At 40.5% G+C, this 22,684-nt stretch overlaps 2 protein-coding genes across 5 annotated transcripts in view; one reads left to right on the top strand and one right to left on the bottom strand.

Moving 5' to 3' along the window:
* TMEM255B (transmembrane protein 255B) overlaps positions 1–3,276 on the top strand; it is a 44,826-nt gene extending 41,550 nt beyond the window's left edge. For all 3 annotated transcript variants that reach the window (XM_053384362.1, XM_053384361.1, XM_053384364.1), the window contains one exon: positions 3,046–3,276. In XM_053384362.1, coding sequence (XP_053240337.1) covers positions 3,046–3,058 — 13 coding nt within the window. In that variant the 3' untranslated portion in view covers positions 3,059–3,276. The remainder of the gene's footprint in view (positions 1–3,045) is intronic.
* GAS6 (growth arrest specific 6) overlaps positions 2,591–22,684 on the bottom strand; it is a 46,694-nt gene continuing 26,600 nt past the window's right edge. Inside the window, exons 6-16 of one of the 2 annotated variants that reach the window (XM_053384354.1) lie at positions 22,202–22,324; positions 19,623–19,748; positions 18,015–18,136; positions 17,302–17,420; positions 16,252–16,441; positions 12,718–12,882; positions 11,809–11,977; positions 9,326–9,498; positions 6,945–7,173; positions 4,303–4,319; positions 3,104–3,203 (exon numbers count right to left, since the gene is read on the bottom strand). In XM_053384354.1, the coding sequence (XP_053240329.1) occupies positions 3,153–3,203; positions 4,303–4,319; positions 6,945–7,173; positions 9,326–9,498; positions 11,809–11,977; positions 12,718–12,882; positions 16,252–16,441; positions 17,302–17,420; positions 18,015–18,136; positions 19,623–19,748; positions 22,202–22,324 (1,484 nt within the window). In that variant the 3' untranslated portion in view covers positions 3,104–3,152. Of the gene's footprint in view, positions 3,204–4,302; positions 4,320–6,944; positions 7,174–9,325; positions 9,499–11,808; positions 11,978–12,717; positions 12,883–16,251; positions 16,442–17,301; positions 17,421–18,014; positions 18,137–19,622; positions 19,749–22,201; positions 22,325–22,684 lie in introns of both variants that reach the window. The other variant, XM_053384353.1, reaches the window with a different exon arrangement.

Genomic DNA, 22,684 nt, shown 5'->3' with positions numbered 1-22,684 from the left:
CAAAACAGGCAGGCATCACAGACAGATCAGTCAAATATTGCATGCAGTCCTTTTCAACCTACCTTTTAAACTAACATGCATCCCCCTGCACCTACAAAGCAACTATTATTCTTAAAACAGAGCTAAGATCTAGGTAGCCACATACAGCCTGCATTTGGATATTAATGATAAATCTGGTTTATCATAATGGAAATGAATTAGGTGAGCCTTGGGTTCGTTACACTCCTTGTCCTCTTCCAACGCAGCTGTAATGAAAAGTTCATGCTTTTGTTTCCTTTTCCAGTTAACACGGTTTAGTGTTGTCTGAATCCTAAAGTATGGTTAATCTTAATCATGGCTTACTGAAAAAAGCCCCCCAAAAGCCACAGTTAAGACTAACCACAGTTTGTTTGCAATTGCACGTAACACTACTTTGATTTGTCAAACACAGAAGCAAGTTTTTGATATCCTTCTCACAGTCATACTGATTATATGGGGACACATGAACTAGAAGCTTACCTAGATTTGTTCCTGTAATAGTTTATGGTTATGTCTGAATGCAGGCGTTGTGTGCTTGGTGGTCCAAGATACTAGATGCAAATAAACAGCCTTTATATTGCAAGGGGATGTCCATCTCTACCCAGAGAGAATAGCTATGCAGATACACATCTGAGCTGCATGTGCAGTTGTTCACTGCACAGTGGCAAAGCCACTTTGTATGTAAATCACTTCCCAAAGCTGCAAAACTCTGGCTTCTTAGTTTTATTTCCTTATTCATAATAGTTGGGTTTACCTCCAGTTTAGAATCTAAAAGGGAAAGATACTTTCATCTTTCTTTCATAGCATTAATATCTTCTTTTGGGTGGATAGGTCTTCCAAAAGATTGTGATGGTTATTTTACAATAAAATATATTGTGTGTAATATATTTGTACTTTTAGTCTATGCATGTTATAGATGAGATTAAATATCATAATTTAATATGAACTGTTTTTCCAAAGGGTTAAAATATACTGAAGGATCAAAGTATTTTAAAATATTTGGATTTATTCTCTTGTCTCAACAGTTGTACTGTGCAGTAGTTACTACTACTAAAAATAAAGTTATCTTTTCCATATGCTACAGATTCAGCAAGCGATGCAGTATTTAATGTTGGTACATAACAAAAGGGGGGTGTATTAAAAGCTTCTGTTGCTATTTACAGGGAAGCAACCTTTGGCAGAGGTTTGGAATGAGACGGAGTGGCTGTGGTTTCAGGATTTATCTCAGGATGGAGTCCACAGGCTACCCATTTCTAGCTTAGAGTTTTTCACATTATGTAGAATGAGACAGCGGGGTGGGTGGAGGATAATGATGAAGAAGGAAAAGGACTAGAAAGCAAGCAGGACATGGAGGCAGTTTATACCAGGGATGTGGAACCTGTGGCCCTTGAGATGACATGGGACTCCAACTCCCATCAACCACAGGCAACATATATCTGGATAGCCACAGGTTCCCCATTTCTGAATATGGTTGATGGAACAGAGCAGGCAAATATAATAAATGGGATTTTTTAATGAAAAGTTCAGAATTCAATGTAAAAAAGGAAATGCACACTTTTTTTGGTTGGGGAGCTGTAACATAAAATTCAAAGAATTGCTAATTTTGGGAAGTATTAATTAGATATGCTCACATTAAAACACAAACCAAACTGAATTTCTTACCCATCCCTAACTATGAGCAAATTGGAAGCAAGTGGGGTGAGCGTCAAAAGGGGAATAAGTGCCAGGGCCAGCCCAAGATATTTTGCTGCCAAGGGCACAGCAGCCACTCCCAGTGTCATGGTGCATAGGGACCCTGTACCCCTGTTCCATACTTACCTTGCTACAGAAGAGTGTTTGTGTGATAGACTATAACAGCTAGAGGAGAGAGTGCAGGCAGTGGGGATAAGTAGAAGTCTTTATTCTCCATGCTCCATATGTAGAAGTTTTGCATGTAGTGAGAGGGTGGGGGAGGGATAAAGTGCTCTATTCCACTGCTATTTCTGCACCCATGCTGAAAATGCAAACCATCTGTCTCCAATACTCCTAAGTGGGAGGAAAAGCCTTGTCATTTCCACTGGGGAGAGTAGAACATACCAAACATTGTGCGTATGGATGTGCTAGGGAATACATAAAGTGAAGCAAACTATTTCATAACAGAGACTAGCACCACTCAAAGGACTTAATGCAAGAGAGCAAAGTATTCCTGCCCCACACAAACAACAACAAAACAACAACAACAGCAACAGCAACAGCAACAACAGCCACCCCGCCAACATATAGAGGCAGTTCCAGTTTGTAGTGATCTACTCTGCCATGATTGATAGCACTTGCTTCTGGTTTAAATGCCAACAGCTCCATTGTTCATGTGTTCTTAAAAGTCCATCTTCCCCCAATAACTGCTATCACTCTTTGCCTTTTCAAAAAGCCTCAGACAAGTTTTTCTGCCTAGATTAGAAAAAGACACAACCTAGTTGCTGAATATCATCAGCCAACAAAGTAACCAAGCTTTGATATAAAACTCTAATATTGCTCCAAATCAACATGAATAGAGTAAAATTCCCTCTAGAACACAGACCATCATTGCTTCAGCTAAGTCCAAAAAAAGTTCTTATATTTTATTCTTTCATATTTCATTAAGTCAGTAAGCAGCATTTGGTAATAAAAAAATACAGAACTATTTTTTAATCTTCCAGTCCACTCAGAATATATTACCAGTTGCCACATGGCAGGTATGACCTGCCTCTTAACAACTCACCTTCGGCAATAATTTGCAGCTTTGGGTTATTAATATCAGTTTTCTCAACTATTTACAAATATATTACATCTTTGAAACCCTCCCAAGCAAAGAAATATTTCAATAATTAATCTGACACACGAGTTTCAGTAGCTCCTACATAACTTCAGTGTTCAAGAGAACTATACACGCAGTGCTGGAAGTCTGAATAATTTATATCTTATTTATATTTATATTTATATATTTATATATATAAAGGAAAGCATTGAAATGGGACTTTTCTGAATATAAAACGTTTGTGTGTGTTGCAGTGGCATCTATTGACCAGTCTCTATTGGAGGACAAGAATGAGATGTGATGTCATTGGACTTGTAGACAGCTTCATCTAGATCCACAGCTTGCTTGTTAACTTTGACTGTCATGCAGCCACGGTAGAAAGCGGTGACTGGAGTTGAAGTGACAGGAACATCTGTATGTTTTGTTTTGTTTTGTTTTAAAGAAAAGAGAAGGAAAACATATTCAATAAAGGTTACCACCAAGTTCCTTATTCTTGTTAATTCTAAAACAAAACATTTTTTTTCCATTTAACATTCTAAGCTGCACATGGGGCTATGACTAACACAGGCTATGGGAATAGCTAAGCTGCAAAATTCAGGGAAGCTTTCGCAGAAGGAACTTGTTTCGGCATACAAAGAATTAGAAATTGTTGGGGTTTATAGTGTTTCACTGCTTCTTCTCTTTCTCGAATTTTGTTCTTGTCTTCCTTTCCAAGGTCTTCTGTTCGATTGTAAGATAAGTTTTGGCACCAAGGCAAATTTAGCCTGCAGGTCTCTTCCCCTCAGGACTATCTGCACTGATAACAGCTTAGGGTTCTGTCTGGAAAAAGCTCCCCCTTGTAACTTATCTCCTAGACAAAAGGTCTGGATTAACCATTACATAATTTAGGACAGAGGCGACTTCTGATGAAGTGTAATTATCTGATAATCTCATTCTGTGGAAGATGTTCTCATCCCGCTTGCCATTCAGTTTTGAATTATCTACAGCTCAGCACAAGCTGGCTGATGTTATCTGAAGGTATGGATGTGTTCCCAGGGCTTGGGGTATGGTCCAAAGGAGCATGAGGTCACCACCTTCCTAAAGCTAAGCAGGTTTGTGGCTGGTCAGTGCCAGGATGGGAAACTGCCTGGGAACTGCATATACACCACCTTGGGCTCCATGGTGGAAGAAGTGGGCACTCATTCCAATAGAGAGTGGCTAAGTGCACATGTAGCATTGTGTGGTGAGGATGCAGGTAGAGGAGTACAGGAATCCAGATAAAGATTTAGCAAATGACTTATATGTGCCTAGTGCTGTTTGATAGAGGGATGACCACCCTGTCAGTCACAGAACATGCATATAGGCTATGGAAATATTTTCCTTACTATTATTGGGAATCAGCCAAATAATAATTTTTTTAGTAAAAGGCGGGAAGGCAAGCTGCACTAGAGATGTTTAAGATAATATATCTGTCATACACCTTTGATCACAGCTGTGTTGGAATTGGTAAAAATCTTTTATTAGATGCCTACCAGTATCCATGTAAACACTGAAGCAGGAAGAGAGAGACAGGATTTTAGTATAAGCCAATACATGAAGAAATCAGCTTATATCAACATTATTGCTATGTCTAATTTATAATCCACCTGCAATTTAATCTGCAGAGAATCATTCTCTCACTCACATTTGCACGCACACACCATGATTTCAGTTTTTGACCTAACAACCTCTGTAGCTGTTCCTGTGTAGCCTTGCCTGTAACACAAGCTGGATCTGCAGGAATTAACAGTGAACCTTTTGTGGCAAAGGGAAACACAGTCTGCAAATTCCTGCAGAGCAGGGTTCTGTTAAAGACACAACTACAAGACTTTGATCAAAAGTTGGCAAACGTAAAATTTGCAAAAAAAAGTAAGTATCTTGTGCTCTGGAGGTCATGTAACAAACAAACAAACAAGCTATGCATTGACATCTAATGTAACAAAAATTGGCTTAAACAAAATGCTTCTGTGGAGGAAACGGAAAAAAAAGAAAACCACATGACACTTTTTGCAGCAATACCATTAGCATTCTAATAAAAGTAAATTTGGGGGGGAATTTTAAGGTATAATTAGGTAAAAATTTATCAGTGTGATTGTATTTTGCCTCTTAACTACCCTTTTTTTGAAGAAGAAGAAGAAGAAGAAGAAGAAGAAGAAGAAGAAGAAGAAACTACTTTAGGAAAAGACTTTGCAACTAGCAAAGGGGCCACTGCAGAAAAAGACACAAAATATAAAAAGGAAGAGCTGATGAGATGAAGGATCCCTGTGTGCACATTGTACTAAGCTGAGCTACCATGTAGAAAAACTGAACAGATACGTAGTATTTATTAAATATATTCTACTATTCAAATTATGCTGCTGTCATATTCCCTAAAGCACCACCAATGGACAATCGTTAAAACCGAAAAGTAACCTATTGGGCAGGATCCATCCACTTTGCATGCTTAGAGCCTTCCAGATTTGCATGCACCGAGAGACTTTCCATAGACATTTATTAATTTATACGTTTCTTGCTCTTCAATATTGAATAATAAAACCAACTAAATAAAACCAAAACAAACAGCATTAAAGCTGTTTGAAACCAGGGACACTGAAACCAAAGCCTACAAAGACTCAAAAACCTATCAAAATAAGCATCTAAAAGGCCCGGGCACAAAGAGAAAAAGGAGAAGGGTCTTCAGTTGCCAAGCAAGCCTTCCTGGGGAAGACAAGCCAGAGCACCAACACTAGCACATCCTCTTTCATATCACTGCTCCCCTCACTTCCAAAGGCCTGTAGAAGGGCCTCTGAAGAAGATCTCAACATCAGAGCAGGAATATCAATCCTTTAACCTTTTTGCTGGTCCTAAACTATATGGGACTTTAAAGACCAGCACTTGGAACTGTGCCTGAAAATGGATGCATCCTTTACAATCCATGCCTTCTCTCGCTGAAGTTATTGCTTAGGGCTTGGTTGATGTCCAGGAAGAACTCTGCACTCCTCAAAAAGACACCGGCTACTTGGGAGAAAAATAACTGAAGCATAAAATATTTTTGGTGGGGTGGGGCAGGAAACATTCCAGCAGATGCAGACATCTGGTGGTATTTCCATTCCACTCCCCCAGTACACTAGAATTTCTCTGCAAACCAAAACATTTTAACCCTTGTGCCTCTAAAAGCAGACACCCAGATTTTATCGCTCCAAAAACAGAACAAAGGGTGATGCCTGAGAATGTTTCCACACTGAGGAAGTCTCTTATTCCAACACTATTTTGTGTAAATAGCCCAGATTTAATTCATCAACATGAATGGGACTATACCTTTGCATTCAAAGTGCCTGGAAGCAGCCAGACTGGATTGTTAGCTTTCACCCCTGTCACATTAGAATCACAGGGAGGATTTGCTGGCCTTTAAAGGGAGATCTATATAACACCAATCTTTAAGTAGTATAACCTTTCTAGGAACATTTCTCTGGCCTTTCATGAACATAAAACGTATGTTGCCTTCTCTTTCAATATTTCTATGTGGCCCCTTATCTAAGCAACCCTCACTTACTACAATGGAATGCAATTTAGAATAATGATCACATTTGTGAGTTCTGCTTGGGAACATACTATTTTCCTTTCCCATCCTTTCCTGATAAAAAACACCCTTCAGGTTCAGTTGTGCTTCATTCTCCAAACAGGCAAAATTTCAAACGGCAGGCTATAGATGTCACAACAAGTCATGCTTTATTGTGACAGGAACAAGTTGCAGCAAACCTCAGGCTCACAGAAACCCCTCTTTTCTCATCTGCAGGCAGGAAGACAACTTCAGAAGTTTTTGATTTCAGTTTGCGTTAACCTGTGGTTTGTTGTGTTATCTGGCACAATAAACCGCTTAAACACAAACCAACATACTATGGTTGGTTTAACAAGCAGCCAACTTCAAACCAAAACAAACCACAGTCCCTAGTTTGGACACATGACAGGGATCATAGTATGTTGCTCCTGTATGTACTAGACAAGAAGCAAAGTGAGAGTCACCTGTGGATTCATTGTAAACTATTAACCACAGTTTACTGTGACATGTGAATGCTGTCCAAGCAGAAGTAGAACATGGTCACTTCTAGTGACTGTTTGGCAGTCTATACTCTGGACTGCAACATTTGATACTCACCTGGCAATCCTCCCACATAGGTCTTCACAGATGATTGCAGGTAATTATCCAAGAGAGACAAATTTTCTTCTAGCTGCGAATGGCTTAGTTCACTCTGTCCTGCAGTGCCATCCACAGTCATCAATATTTGACCTCTGTCAATGGAGATGTCAATCAAGTGTTCCTGTTCATCACAAATGCTTACTGCCAGTCTGCACACCACTGTGTTCTTCACTGCCAAGACAATGAACTGAATAGCAAGAAAGAATAAAGAACGAGATGGAAAATGGAAGTTATAGATATTTATAGGAAAAGATAGCACCAACAAACCCTGTTACCTTAGAAATATTTAAGGAACTTAAGATACTATTACCAAATGCAAGGATTGTTCAAAATTGTAGTGGACAATCACTCCCAAATACACTGTTATTCCCACTCAGCAGAAAAGGTATGGGAAGGTTTGCTTTGAAACTAGCCCACAACTAACTCTGTTTGAATTCAAATGTTTCTCCTCAGTACATTAACCACATGAACTGCTTTGCTGGGTAGGTCTTAGAACCATCTAGTCTCTAGCACTGCAGTGGCTATCTAGATATTTCTGGAAAACTCATAAGCAAGACATTAAGCTAGTAGCCAACAAACACACCTTGTTCTGCAGAATGTGGTTAACCAGTGGTGTACTACATCTGAACATGGGACATGCCACTTTAGCTATTATGGCGATAAGAAATTGGCAAGAAGGGACCTGCATAATTATGGTGGGTGAAGTGAGCAAAGAAAAGCAAGCTGAGGAGGTGGATGTTATCTTTCATTTTTTTACCTCTTCCACCATCACTGTCTAGGTCTGTGAAATGCTACTGGCTAAGAATTTATTTCTTGTTATTAAACATTTAATACTAGCGTCAAGGAACGCCCTCCCATCAACGCACAATCCAGTGCCTGTTTACTCAGAGGTAAGCCCCACTACATTCAATGATGGTTACAGTCTTACAATATAATCCTGTACATCTCTACTCAGAAAAAAGCCCCATTGAATTCAGGCAAGAGGGTATAGAATAACTGACTGTATGATTCGAGGCATTATTACTAGAAGTAGATTCCACTGAATTCCGTGAAATCCAGCACCTAGCACAGCCTTAATCACTCTGTTCAGTTAATTATCATAGCCCTGAGTTCTGTTCCCACTACTTTAGTATTCTGCTTTGTGGAACTTCATTGTTAATGGATATAAATCTCTGGCCATTAATTAAATTTATGTATATATTATGTTGTGGACATAGTTGGAAATCTGCTGGTACAATTTCAGTATCTCCCTTGAGTTCAATAAAACCATTCACAATTCACAATGTATCAAAAGAGAAAATGGAACAAAAAGGCATAGGTTACAACTCAGTGAATTAGATTATGGGTCTTAAGCTCAGTGATCTCCCTGGAAAAGACCCTGATGTTGGGAAAGATTGAGGGCACAAGGAGAAGGGGACGACAGAGGACGAGATGTTTGGACAGTGTCCTCAAAGCTACAAGCATGAGTTTGACCAAACTGCGGGAGGCAGTGGAAGACAGGAGTGCCTGGCGTGCTCTGATCCATGGGTTTACGAAGAGTCGGAAACGACTAAACAACAGCAACAAAGCTCAGTGATAGAGCATCTGCTTTGCATGCCTATGTTCCAGGTTCAATCCCCAATGGCATCTCCAGTAGGGCTGGGAATGGCCCCTGCCTGGAATCCTGGAGAAGGCCCTGCCAGTCACTGCAGAAGACAATACTGAGCTACATAGAAGAAAGGTCTGGCCCAGTATGAAGGCAGCTTTCTATGTGTCTACCCATAGAATTCTATTGTGATGCATCTGACAGTGTGGACTCCATGGCCTATGAAAACTTGCTGTTGCTTTGCAGCAGTTCCTCACCACAGCAATGTGACTCCCTATTTGTGTTATTCTCAACTCTAACGGCATCAGGTAACATCTAGCAAAATAAATTTTCATGCCTGATTTGTTGGGAGTATTTAAGTGGGGGACATCAAGTCTGAGGTGGGGAACCTTAGGCCTGGGGGATAAATGTGGCTCTCCAATCCTTTCTATATAGCCCTCTGGACTCTCCCCAGAACACACCCACTCCCTCTGTGCCACATGTTTCTCTAGCCCTACCTCATATCCTCCCTTTTTTGTGTGTTTTTGGCTGGAATGGGTCCTTGAACCCTGATAATGCCTCTTGGATGCCTGGATGGAGGATAAAGAAAGATGATGGCGTGTGTGTGTGTGTGCGTGCGTGTGTGTGTGTGTGTGTAGAAAACAAAACTATTGGAATTGCATCTTTAGTCTGGCATGCTGCCTTCTCATCCTGGTCCTAAAAACCTCAGCCATACACCAAATGAAAACAAAAAACTAAAATAATACGTATTTACCTGTTGTTTAAGTTTCTTGGTGGAATGATAGTCAATCAGAGCCACTGATAAAGGGACTGTTGCTTCACTGCTGATGAGGGCAAAGAGCACCCCAGTATCTGTGGCTGGTCGAATCAGAATATTTACTTTTACTTCCCATTGCTTCACTGTTTCATTGGTGTCAAGTGGTTGGGCTACAGGAAGAAAAACAGAACTTAGGTACATAAAAGTTTCAAATAGTCAAGCACAGATAAGATTTCCTCATCTGAGGGGGGGACGGGACAGATAGCTACATATTATTAAATCACCAGTATAAAGGAGAGTGCCATTCTATACAAAACTATTTTAACTGCTCTGTTTCATCCATCTTACAGAAAGTGCTATAGCCCTGTAGATTGCTTGAAGCCAAGGTTAAGCTTTTTAATCAACAGGGAGACTTCTGATTGCCAGAGGCTATCAACCCGCCGTACTTGGGGATCCTTCAATGTGAGTCATCCAGCTTCTGCATCAGCCGTGAGCTTTAGGAAGTAATTGAGTGATCTGATATCAACGAACCCAAGGGGAAAACAAGATGACTTTCACAAAACTCCCAGCAATATAAATGTATAAATAGAACGTGGTCCACATGACCTAATTGTAGCCCCAGGTTCTGTTCTCACTTATTTCAGTGTTATGTTTTGTGGATGGATACCAAACTAGCACAATTTGTTTTGTTTTTTAAAACGTCAGTTATTAAATTGGGAGCAGAACGCCTTTGGGGGGGCTATTATTTGCAGCACATTTTAATCTTCCTTGTTGTTGTGGCACAATTCACCATGGAAAATTTATGGTGCTCACTGCTGATAATTCCTGCTATAAAGCGTCATGGGGACAGGATGAGTCAAATCACCCAGCACACCTGGGATTGTGGGAAGCACAGGTATCTGACTGATACCTGTCTGAATGTACAACAAAGGAGAGATAGATCAGGCATCCGGCTTGGAGACAGGTCAATATCACAAAGATTCACCAGTATGTTTTATAATCCCAAAGGAAGGGACTTCTCTGGATAATAAAAAGGTAAAGGTAAAGGTACCCCTGCCCGTACGGGCCAGTCATGTCCGACTCTAGGGTTGTGCGCCCATCTCACTTAAGAGGCCGGGGGACAGCGCTGTCCGCAGACACTTCCGGGTCACGTGGCCAGCGTGACAAGCTGCATCTGGCGAGCCAGCGCAGCACACGGAAACGCCGTTTACCTTCCCGCTAGTAAGCGGTCCCTATTTATCTACTTGCACCCGGGGGTGCTTTCGAACTGCTAGGTTGGCAGACGCTGGGACCGAGCAACGGGAACGCACCCCGCCGCGGGGATTCGAACCGCCGACCTGACGATTGGCAAGTCCTAGGCGCTGAGGTTTTACCCACAGTGCCACCCGCGTCCCTCTCTGGATAATAAATAATAATAATAATAATCTGTCCAACTGATCATCTATCCTCTATAAAATATTAGTTTGTTAATTTCCTTAATAGGTTTTTTTTAAAAAAAAATAGGGCACCAGATGCCCTAACAGAAAAATGTATTAATAGCTTTTTATTTTTTTATTTGTATTCCTATCTCATCCTTGCTTTCAAAAGAACCTAGGGTGTTGATAGCATATGTATACATTATATTGAATTAATTTTTTTTGTACTTTGCATTGCTCAATTTAGGGAGAATTTAAAACAACCTATTTAAAGATGCAACTGCTATACAGAAAGAAATGATCCCATACAACAGGGGAAAATGATCCCGTACAACCACCATATATTTTAAACTACTTTTTGAAGCCTTCTATATCTTTCCTTCTATCTATCCATGCACACAAGTGTGTATGTACGCATATATTATCATCTGATTTTAAATGCCAAGGTTTCGCTTGACCCATTAATTCTAGATAGTCTTCTTGGGTATGCACTTCCACATTAGATTTTCTTCTTGTGAGTAACATTGAAATAACACAATATAGTATATGTTCAGGGAGCAAATGCCAATTTCAATCTTGGCTGAAACGGATGTGCATGTAAATCACCTTCCTAAAGGCCTCTACTGTGTTCAGTCTGGGCAGGATTATTAGTCCCAACTCAGCACATGTCACTGAGAAGGTGACCACATCGACTCTCAGTGTAATCAACACTGCCAGACGGCCACAGAGAGAAAAATGACCCTCACTATTGCATTTTAACCCATGGGGGATGTTTCACCAGATAACAAATCATGGAAGGCTTTGACCTGACCAAGAAAAGTCCGAACTGAAATATAAAAATACACTGTGAAGTGCAAGCAGCAAAAAGTAAACCAGAGTTTTTTATATTGTGTGGGGCTTAATATACCTAACATTTTTTCTCTTTTACTACTTGAACCTCTAATTCAGGTTGAGCTTTTTTTTATGAGGATATGGCAATTTTAAGACAGCACTCCTCAACTGACTCTCTTTCTCGGCAAAATTTAAATGCGTATTTTCTACAGCATAACACAACCAGACACTTACCATAGCTGAAATTAAACACAGCAAAACCATTGCCAGGGTAGAAGGAGCCTCTTCCTGCAACCGCAAAGCACTGCATCTTATCATTCACTCTCACTGTCTCTTGGATGGTCATATCCTCGCCATTCAGCCAATTCCAGCCCCTCATGCACCCGTCCATTCGTGGGTTAATCTAACAAGATTAAGTGCATGGCTTTACTTTCAGTTTTTTGCCAAATTTGTAATGAGGGATATGGGTTAAAAACATTTTATAAATTATTTTTCAAAGACTTGAATACCTCTCTTAAATATAAATCTTTCCAAGGTAGGGCACAGAAAAGCAATAAAATCATAAAGTAACAGCAAATCCAAAAAGTCAGGTTATGTCTTTCAAAGATACTAAGATGGCCTTATGTGAAAACGAATCATATAAATCTGCGGTACAACCGCACTAGGAACACTGTGTACAATCCATGTCAACCTCAAATAGGGTATCACAGTAATGGAAAAAAGTTATGGCAGCTTCCCTATGAGAAAAGGCTGAAATGCAAGAGGCTTTTTATGGTAGTTTAGGAGGGAAAGACAATGAGGAGAGGGGCTAATAGACATTAATGGGAGTTCATCCCTTACTGAACACTGACATCTTGAGGGCACCAAGTTGGGGAAAAGCTAATCCATAAAGGAGGACTCCACTGTCCCGAACACCTGTGCCCAGGAATACCCACAACACTACCTACAAAACCAAAAAGAGAATTGGAAGATTTTATCTTATGAGAGAAATTGGGCATCTTATCACATCTTAAATACAAATTCAATAAGAATGCCAGAAACCAAATGAATTTGATTCAGAGGCTGGATCTGACCTATGGGCTGCCAGCTGACCACCTCACACCAGTGGATTACTCCCTATATATACTTAACAGTAGTACTTACAGGCTGGACAAGATCTTTAGTCTTAAAAGGAACACCTCCCACTGTTAGGTTCAGCTGATAAAGTCCTCTGTCCAGAGTAAACAAATCCCCTGAGACAGCTATCTTCATAACTGCATCCTTATTGACTTTTATAACCAAACTTCTCTCCAGCTCTTCCACAGATATCTGAAGGGGGGGAGAGATAAGAAGAGGTTCAGAAGTTTGGTTTAGTTCAGAAGTTTAGTACCTGCATGATACAAAAGGCATCCACAAAAGAAAAAGAAAAAAGGTGAGGGAGCTAACATCACATCATCAGGTAGTCACAAAGCATTCTTGTCTCTCCAGAAATTTAGGATAGAGTTCACATAGCTATGATGAAGCCTCCTTTGGCTTTTCATGTACAATAAGCAAGCCCAATTTATGTGCAAAAGTGAAGGCAGTATTACAGAATGCTATGGCGGTTTTAAGGGACGCGGGTGGCGCTGTGGGTTAAACCACCGAGCCTAGGACTTGCCAATCAGCGGCTTAGTCATGCTGGCCACATGACCTAGAAGCTGTACGCCGGCTCCCTTGGCCAATAAGGCGAGATTAGCGGCGCAACCCCAGAGTCGGTCACGACTGGACCTAATGGTCAGGGGCCCCTTTACCTTTACCTATGGCAGTTTTATATTTGCAGTCCGATCTTGACTCTATGATGCAAAGGAAGAAGACCACATAGTTCGTAGTTTCCAACACTATTGCAAGGTAAACCCTTAATCCCTTTACCCTGGGAACCAGCACCATCCTCTGAACCTGAGAGAGTACAATGGATTATGGAGCCAGAGTTCTGTATCATATCTTATAGGAAGGTTTGCACCAGGTAGCCTTGCACCATGTAGGAGCTGTGGCATGAGCAGCATGTGTGAGGAATATGGCTTCTCTTTTAGGATGGAAAAATTAGCAATCCTGTTTGATGTCCATCTGATTGCTCCAGTGCAATCCTTTGATTTCTCTGCCACAGCACAAGATCCCTGCTTTGCTGCTGCCCTCAAATAGGAAAACAAACCATGGAGTGGCAGGCTTAGTGGTTCAGACTTGTTTATTTCCAGACAAACCATGATCTGAATCCAAGATTTGTTTGTTTGTTTTTTAAAGAATATTTATTAGATTTTCCAATTTTTTTAAACAAACAAACAAAAACAGAACAAACAAAAACATTAACAAAAACATAGAATTCATAAATCATACTTTTGAATAACAAATTTCTCAGACCTCCTCATACTTCTCCTCCTTGTATCCCAATTAAGATTATTTGTTCAGCAAATCCTTCTTTTAAAGCATTACAGCTTATAACATTACCTTATTTTTCAAACCCTTTTTCCCCCCATCTATGTTCCTTTATATCATTACAGCTAGAAACCCCTCAGTTTCAATCCAACACCATTTAACTTTCCTTAGTTTTACAGTATTTCTGTAAATAGTCCTTAAATTTTTTCCAGTCTTCTTCAGCCGACTGGCAATGGTTTGTTTGGGAGAAACAAGTCACAAGTGCTGGTTCAAGCGTAAGCACTAAGGCAGCCGCAACAAGGTGGTTTCCCTGTTTGGCTAACAAAGAAGCAAAGTGGAAATGTTCAGCCTGCATGTACCAGGAAGCAGCCCATGTAGAAGCTTGCTTGCTTGCTTATTGATTTCCTGCCCTTTCTCCCAAAGGAGCCCAAGCAGCAAACACCAGACTATGTTACACAGGAATGAGGATCATATGAAACATGGCAAGTGGAGATGGTAACATTTTTAAAGACACGCACACAATGGGAAGAAGAAGGCGGGGACACTTGAAAGACTGCATAAATCCAAAATGTTTTAAAAGGGAAAGGCATTTGGAGAAAGACCTCAAACTCACAAATACAGTAGTTTTAGGGGAAGCTTTGGGAGCAATCCAAGTCAATGAATTCTAGCTGGATGAATGCAACTGACTGCCAACAGCATATAGGTACAGTACAGTGGTACCTCGGGTTAAGTACTTAATTCGTTCCGGAGGTCCGTTCTTAACCTGAAACTGTTCTTAACCTGAAGCACCACTTTAGCTAATGGGGCCTCCCGCTGCTGCTGCGCCACCAGAGCACGATTTCTGTTCTCATCCTGAAGCAAAGTTCTTAACCTGAAGCACTATTTCTGGGTTAGCGGAGTCTGTAACCTGAAGTGTATGTAACCTGAAGCGTATGTAACCCAAGGTACCACTGTATTTACAAATTTGCTCTGGCTTTTTATTTTTGTTCTTAACACCTGATCCTATTTACCAAAAACCCCCAAGAAGATATACCAAGCCTCATGGGCAGTGACATTTATACATCACTTGTGGAGTTTTTTGTTTGATCGTTCTTATGCAGAACTATGAGGAAGAACATGAATTACAAGTCATCAAGTACAACAGTGCAACTAAAGGAACAATTTTTGGCAGAGTAAAGAAGATTAACAGGGATTAAAACTACTTCCTAGTCTATCAGAAAAGCTCTTGCAATTACATCAAATTACAAAATAATTGCATTTGCCAGTCCACATTTCTTCCATCCAGTACTAAAAGCACCGGATTCTACACACACAACCACAATGATATCATACAAATTCATCGCTTTACCAATCAATGCAGTAAAAATCTGGAATTAATTTTGATAAATGCAATGTTTTCTTTTTGGGTTTTGTGGGCTGGCATTACTTTACAATTAGGTTTTTTTGGTCAAGATGTTCATTATGTAACCCAGAAATTCTGGTTTTACTGCTACAGCTGACAAGCCTGTGCATGTTAGCTGCATTACATATTTCCACTGTAAGTCTAAATTATTTATAAACAAAAAAACATTTAACTAATCCATCATTTTACATACGTGAGAGCACTCTATACTGTTAAGGTATTATCCCCCCCCCCCCATTTTGGGCCAGATTTAATTAACTGGTCCTGCTAGTTGAAGCCCGTGCAAGCACATCCACTAGTGCAGTAAGGCTTCCTCCCCTTTTCCTCCTGGTCCTTTGGTTCTGGGCAGCATTGGGAAAACCCCTAGAACTGCATGCAGAGGGGAGAAGAGAGATGGTTCTGCTGGGCAAGCAGAAATCTTGCGCTGATAGAACATTTCTAACAGCATGTCGATGAATTCCTCCTATAATGCATACACACAAACAAACTATATTCAGTTTGCTCCACTGAATGGAGGCAACTGTTTGTTTTGATGGTAGTTCAGGAACTGAACCAGACATGAATGGGCGTGACTGGAATTATGAGGAAAGCACTGCAAAGGATGTGTTTTATCCATTAGTTCCTTAACAAATAAGGAGTCTCTCTCTCTTGCACACAATAATATTCAAGACTATTAAAAAAGCAATGCTTTTACTATTTCTTAAAGTGTCCTTTAGGGGTTAGCAATTGACATCATGTTATAGAAAAATAAAACGATACTCTGCATTAAAATATTAAGTGTCAGAATTCATCATTTGAGAAATACAGAGAGCTCTAAATAAACAGTTGGGAGGTGTTGGATTTAAAGAGTTATAAGGCATGAGAACAGCAGCCTGTACTATACCCACTGTCTGCCACATTCCATGGTTGATCATTGGTCCACTGCTGGTCACACGGCCTATTCCATTGTACTTCAGTTGCAACTCTAGCCGTCCATTGCGCAAAGCCAAGACAATCCATGTACTGTCTCGATGGCCTCCAGCAAAGAAAAGGATGCCTTCAGGATCAAAGGTTCTAAAGTCAAATTCAGCCACAAGTCTGGCCACAAGGATACAAGAAATAAAAATCAGTTATTTATGCAGTGTTTCAGGAAGCAGGAAACACAGTGTGCTTTCCATCTAAGTGATTCATTTCAGAGATGCAGGTACTGACTATAAAGGATATAGAATGACGTTGTCAATAACAGCTGCCATTCATAAGCGTGAGCGCACCCAAGGGCACAGACATCATCCAAAGGCATGCCAAGAAATGGTAGGGAGTTTCAATCATCCACTTAGGTGACAAACATGACTGCAGAATCCTGCGGTACCTTAAAGACAGGGATAGGGAAATCTGTTGTTCTCCAGGTATTACTGGACTCCAACTCCCATCAACCCCAGGCAGCATGGCCGATAGTCAGGTATGTGGAATCTGTAGTCCAGAAATATCTGAGAAGCCACAGGCTCCCCATGTCTGCTTATGAACACTATGTTATTGTGACATGGGACTGCAAGCGTCATGACTGCTGCCTACAAATGACCATACAGTCATACCTCATGTTACGTTTGCTTCAGGCTGAGCATTTTCAGGTTGCGTCCCGCGGCGGCCCAGAAGTACTGGAAAGGTTTACTTCTGGATTTCGCCGCTCACGCATGCGCAGAAGCAGTGGATCGCGACCCGCGCACACCCGCATCATGTTCTGCTCATGTTGCGAACGGGGCTCTGGAACGGATCCTGTTCGCAACCAGAGGTACCACTGTACTGTCTGTAGCCATAAATACTTTTCTAGAATTCAGTCTACAATAGTGACAGCAAGTTATTGATCATGGAAAGATAATCTGTTTTGACCCATACCTATCCCCCAGTTTAGCATGTGTTTAGAAAAGACCTTTCCTCTTTAATTAAAAATGGATTCTCACCGCGTTGGTTGTTTTCTTTTAAAACGTAGTCTGATAACAGGTGTACCACTAAACATTCTTCCAAGATAGAGGGATTTAACGCTTTTTGCAGCAGCGAAAGATACACAGGGCAAAATGTCCTGCAGGAAGAAAAGCAAATCACACATATGCACACATAAAACTTTAAGACAAGGTTTAGAAACAGCTATTTTCTTTTATTTGTTTTATCTGCAAAACACTGATAATTCAATGCCACTGCAACTGTCCAATAATAACCAAATTAATGTTTAGACACGGCTAAAGAAGAATAAGTTGATTATGATGCAGCTCAGTGAGCGGGCACATGCAGATGGTCCCAGGTTCAAACCCTGGCATGTCCGGTGAAAACCCTGGAGAGCTGCTCTCAAGCAGAATAGACAATTATAAGCAAGATAAACAAACAGCATGCCCTCAAACAAGGCAGCTTCCTATGTTCCTATTTAATATTTCCTTTTGAGAATTAAGGGGAGGGAGGAGAAAGCAGGCAACAAATACCAAGTTAATTACATCCCAGGAACAGAAATCCACTGTAGGCACACACTGTTTTTGAAGTTATGCTGGTCTTTTAATGGGTTTGCCTCCAGTCTTAGGGAGTCTGAGCCAGTTGGACTATTTCCCTTTGTAAAGAGTTGTTTCAAAGTTTTGGGACTGCATTCTTTTGTTCTTATCTCGTTGAACAGAAGTAAGAAAGCTACCTCACAGGTGTTCATGTTCTTGGAAAGTTTTACTCCACCTCTTCCATTGCAGTGGCAGCTGTAACTTCCTGGCAAATTGACGCATGCTTGCTCACAGTATTTCTGTTCACACTCGTCCACATCTATACTCCAGCAACAACGGAGAAAGCAGAGACGCAAATTCTTACATTCCTTTTTAATATGCTAGGCTTAAAAACAACAATAACAACTGTTGTCCAAAAGTAATATCTAGCATGTCTTATTCCCTCTGGGGCAGGTGGAGGGGAACATAGGGCACTCAAGGTGCTCTGCTTTAATATCATTAATAATTTCATATATGACAGACAGCATTTTGGGGGGACTCTGGAGTTGCAATGAGTATTACAATTCTGAGTGGAGTCAAGGGTCTGGTGGATTGGGAAAGGACAGTTTGGGGTGGTGACAAAGTGGGTGATCTGGTGCCTATAAAGCGAACACTCCCTCTTCTTCCCCAATTTTGTTGACAGTTGTTCACCTGTTAGGGGTATGCCATTGTCATAAAAGTCCCTAATTCTATCTAATCTCACACTTCTCCAATGAATCGTTTGGTTGGGTCCTGCCTATATTGTAAAATTGTGGATGAAGCATAAAGGGATCAGAGGCGAGACTGGGGATACTAATTTTGAGATCCAGGAATGAATGCCACACTCCAAGATCAGTGCTAGAAAATGGTTAGTGAAAGCATGGCCAGGATGTTAATATGATTCAGTTTGTCCTATTCCATGTCTATCTACTGATCTCTGAAATTGTGTAGTACGTTTATGACATTAAAAAAAAGGGATTGCTTCATAATACCAAGTTCTCCCTAGTCACCCTAGTTCCACCCAAGTGGAAGGTGTTCCACTGAGATTGTTGAAATTTTTTGGGGCTAAAATTGGTTGTTAATTTTGTCTACCAGGGGAACCTTCCAAGACTCATTGTTGGTTATGTATTGGCATTCTGCAAGGGGAAGACTCATCGACTACTGCATCTTTAGGGGTATTATGAGGCAACCTGTTTGCAGCATTATCAGCGCTGAATGGTCGCTATCCAAAGAAAACACCATGGCCACAATGTCTCAAGCAGGCTTAATTTAAGTAAACAAATGAGGCCAAAAATTTTGGTGATGCTAAAAAAAATATTCAAAAGATAGCAGCTCTCTAGAACAAGGGTTCCTAAACTGTAGTTCACAGACCACTAATTCATACAGGTGGTACGCAGCACTGTCCACATTACATATTCACATGGATTTTAAACTGTATTTCAATTGTCTTTTGTTTCTTATATTGCATTTTATTATATTAGTTTGAATTCTTTGGAGTGCAAACTGTAATATAAAAAATGCAACATATGAAATAAAAGAAGCAATACAAAGAGAATTAAAAATCATACCACATCTTGCACCCCACATTATGATTGCTACAAAGGGCAAAACAATCTTTAAGAGGTTCAACAAGACCACCAGAAATTTTCAAGTGGTCGAGGGTGAGGAAGGAATTTGGGAATCATTGCCCTAAAGACTTAAAAATAACTATAAAAGTGGGAGGACTTTACAACAGCAATCTATCAAGCCTCAGAATTATCTTTGTAGAATTAATTCCATCTACTAACCTTCACAAACCTTTCTGACATCATCATAAACATAGCCATCATCACAGACACACGAATAAGAGCTTATCACGTTTTTACACTGAGCTTCTCCACAGATGCCTGGTGATACTGTGCATTCATCTATATCTGAAAAGGAACAAAAATCAACAGCAATAATCAGAATGTCAACATTCTTTCAATGCCTATCGTTCCCAAGTTCCATCTTGGTCCAGAGTCAATTCTCATTCCATTGTTACAACTAAATAATGGAAGTAGGAAATGACTTCAGTCTTCCCAGAAACCAGAAGCTGCTGTTTTGTAAGCCGTATAGCACCTTGGGTAAAATGCTACCACATTATTGAGAGAGGAAACATTGAAAAAAATCACAGGAAAAATGTGACAGCAATATAAAGTAAGGTCAGAATTTGTGGGACAAAAAGGATCACAGAATTAGGAAATGACAAATTGTTTGTTTTGCTGAGGAAAAAATGAAAACATATTTTCAAAGCCTTTTCAATCCAGTAACACACACACACACACACACACACACACAGGAGGATGCTTCTGCATGTGATTCTATTGCTGGAATCATGTGCACAGATCTTGAGCAGATTCATATCCAAATTCGCTATTGCATACTCATGTGAACGAGAACATGAAGCATATATGACCTTTGTTTGCACAGCAGGACGTGAAAAATGATGTCACCTGCACTCCCTTCCACTCTCTTGGTCTGGATTTAAAAATGTGTGTTTAATAGACCTGATCCTAGAACTGCAGACATGAACTGCAACTCCCATCAGCCCCAGCTAGCATGCTCAATGGCCAGGGATGGTGGGAGTTGTAGTTTGGCAACATCTAGAAGGCACTTACGCTATAGGACAATCTTCCCCAGCCTAGTACCTCCAGATATTTTGGGCTACAAATCCCAGTAGCTTGAGCCACCATGTCCAAGAGTCAGGGATGATGGGAATTGTAGATATATGTGTGCACATGTGTGCTTATCTATCTGATAGGTACCAGGTTAGAAAGGCTGCCAAAAGAGAATGGGTACAGAGTAGGGTTTTTTCCATAAGCAGACTGCAACAGCATTACTCTGTTGAAAAGACAGAAGTCTTACATAGTTTACTAAAAACATAGGCAGGAAAGAAACCCTCAGTCTTACTGCTACTTAGCCACTGTTACTGGACTATTTCCTGAATAATTCTAAGGAAGATTCCCACCAAATATTGTTGCAATATTCATACATTTCCAAACTCAACTCTTATTTCATGAGCTAATGCAATGCAATATATAGAAAAACTAAGAAAATCTACACTTCACAAGGCACTATTTTTCAGAGTCCAAGTAGGCTGGTTAGCTGGGGCACTCTGGCACAACCCAACATGCAAATCCTTTGTGAATCACCACTTTGCTATGGTGCTGGACAGTTCTGTGGTATAACTACAGACATGCCTAGACATGCACACTTGGCTTTTCGTACTGGAATCTTAAGCCATAGTTGTAAGAAACTAAGAAGTATTAGCAACAGTTCAATTTAGCCGTCAGTGGCAACATGCTAATAAAGAGAACGGAGTGTCCTGTGGCACCAAGACTGGTAAATGTATTGTTGATTTGTCTTTCATGGATTAGAACCCATTTTATCAGATGCAAAAGAGTTCACTTGAACAGCTTGTGCAGAATAAAATTGTCTTTAAAAAATTATTCAAAAGTTACAATACAATACATTTTCAATCAATATATCCCTTCCCCTGTCTTATCTCATCACCTTCCCCCACTCCCCCTGTTTTTGCTACGACAGGCCAACACGGCTATGCCTCTCGGGAGAAATCATCATATAACGTTGATGTTATCGAGCTTTCACTCATTCTAATGGTGTTTGTGCAGTAGGCTACTGGAAAAGCACTGGAGTCATGACTAACAACAAAATGAAACAATCATAGCCCCATAGTACATAAGGGTGTGGGATGTTAGCATCCAAAAAGCACATCACATGTAAAGGGTTAATTGTAAGAGCTGTGAGAACTCTGTGATGTCATATGCTCTGTGGCAGTTATGGCAGTTGGTTCAGTTATGGCAGTTACTTGAACAGTCTTTAACTGTTACAGCAGCTACGCTATGTTGTGCTGCTTTCTGCCTCGGAGTAGAATAGTCTGTAACAGATTATGCACCCTGTATTAGCAATTTAAGAAATATCCACCTGCACAGTATATTTAATCTGTATCTGCAACTACACTAAGTAAAAGTTATTTGTTCTTTAAATTTTAAGAGTCTTGTGCAGTTTTTACAGGAGGGAACAAATTAAAGGGTCAAACAACCCAGGGCTTTCTTCTGCAAAACTCTGCTAAATGTTCAATTCCCACAAAAGGGAGCTTAAATCATTGGGGCAGTTCAGACGTAACCCATGCTTCCTCCTCTTCCGCTTGCTTCCTTGCTCCTGGCATTCCTCCTTTCTTGGTTTGATGCAAATCCTAGTTTGGCATTTCTTCTGAATCAGCAAACTATCAGTTTGCTTTAAATCAGCAAAGGAGTGAATGAACCAATACGCATGAAGAAGTTCATGTAAGTGGTTTAAGCTTTACTCTGTACTCACATCTTACCTTTGCAACTTTTATTGTCATCCACGAGTTCAAACCCATTATTACAAGCACAGCGATAGCTGCCAAGTGTGTTGTAACAGATATGTCTACAGCCACCATTCTGCTCGGCACATTCGTTAATATCTGGAAATAAAGAAAGGATAAATATTGGGTGTATTCACTTCGGTGCTGCAAATGCAGTAGATGGCTGTTTTCAAACTTCACTGTCATGTGGGAAAGGGGGGTTTTCAGCAGAAAAGTTGGAGTGCATGAGAGGGGAGGGTAAACTTATCCCACCCCAGCTGTGGACACTCATCTCTGAAACTCACCCTGCACCATAGAAAAATTCCTCCTTTTGGTGTCCATGAAAGGTTGTTTTCAAGCCCAATTTCTGTGCAGGGTAAGGAGAAGCCACAGGGACTGCATCTGTCACATGGGAGATGGATTCACTACCCCTGATTTACACCGACTGGCGGCAACTCTCAAGGATTTCAGAGTGGAGTC

Source organism: Podarcis raffonei, chromosome 4 (genome assembly GCF_027172205.1).
Source record: "Podarcis raffonei isolate rPodRaf1 chromosome 4, rPodRaf1.pri, whole genome shotgun sequence".
In the NCBI taxonomy this organism is placed as follows: Eukaryota; Metazoa; Chordata; class Lepidosauria; order Squamata; family Lacertidae; genus Podarcis; species Podarcis raffonei.
Note: the sequence above shows the minus strand (reverse complement) of the source record. Positions and strands in the feature narration are given on the sequence as shown.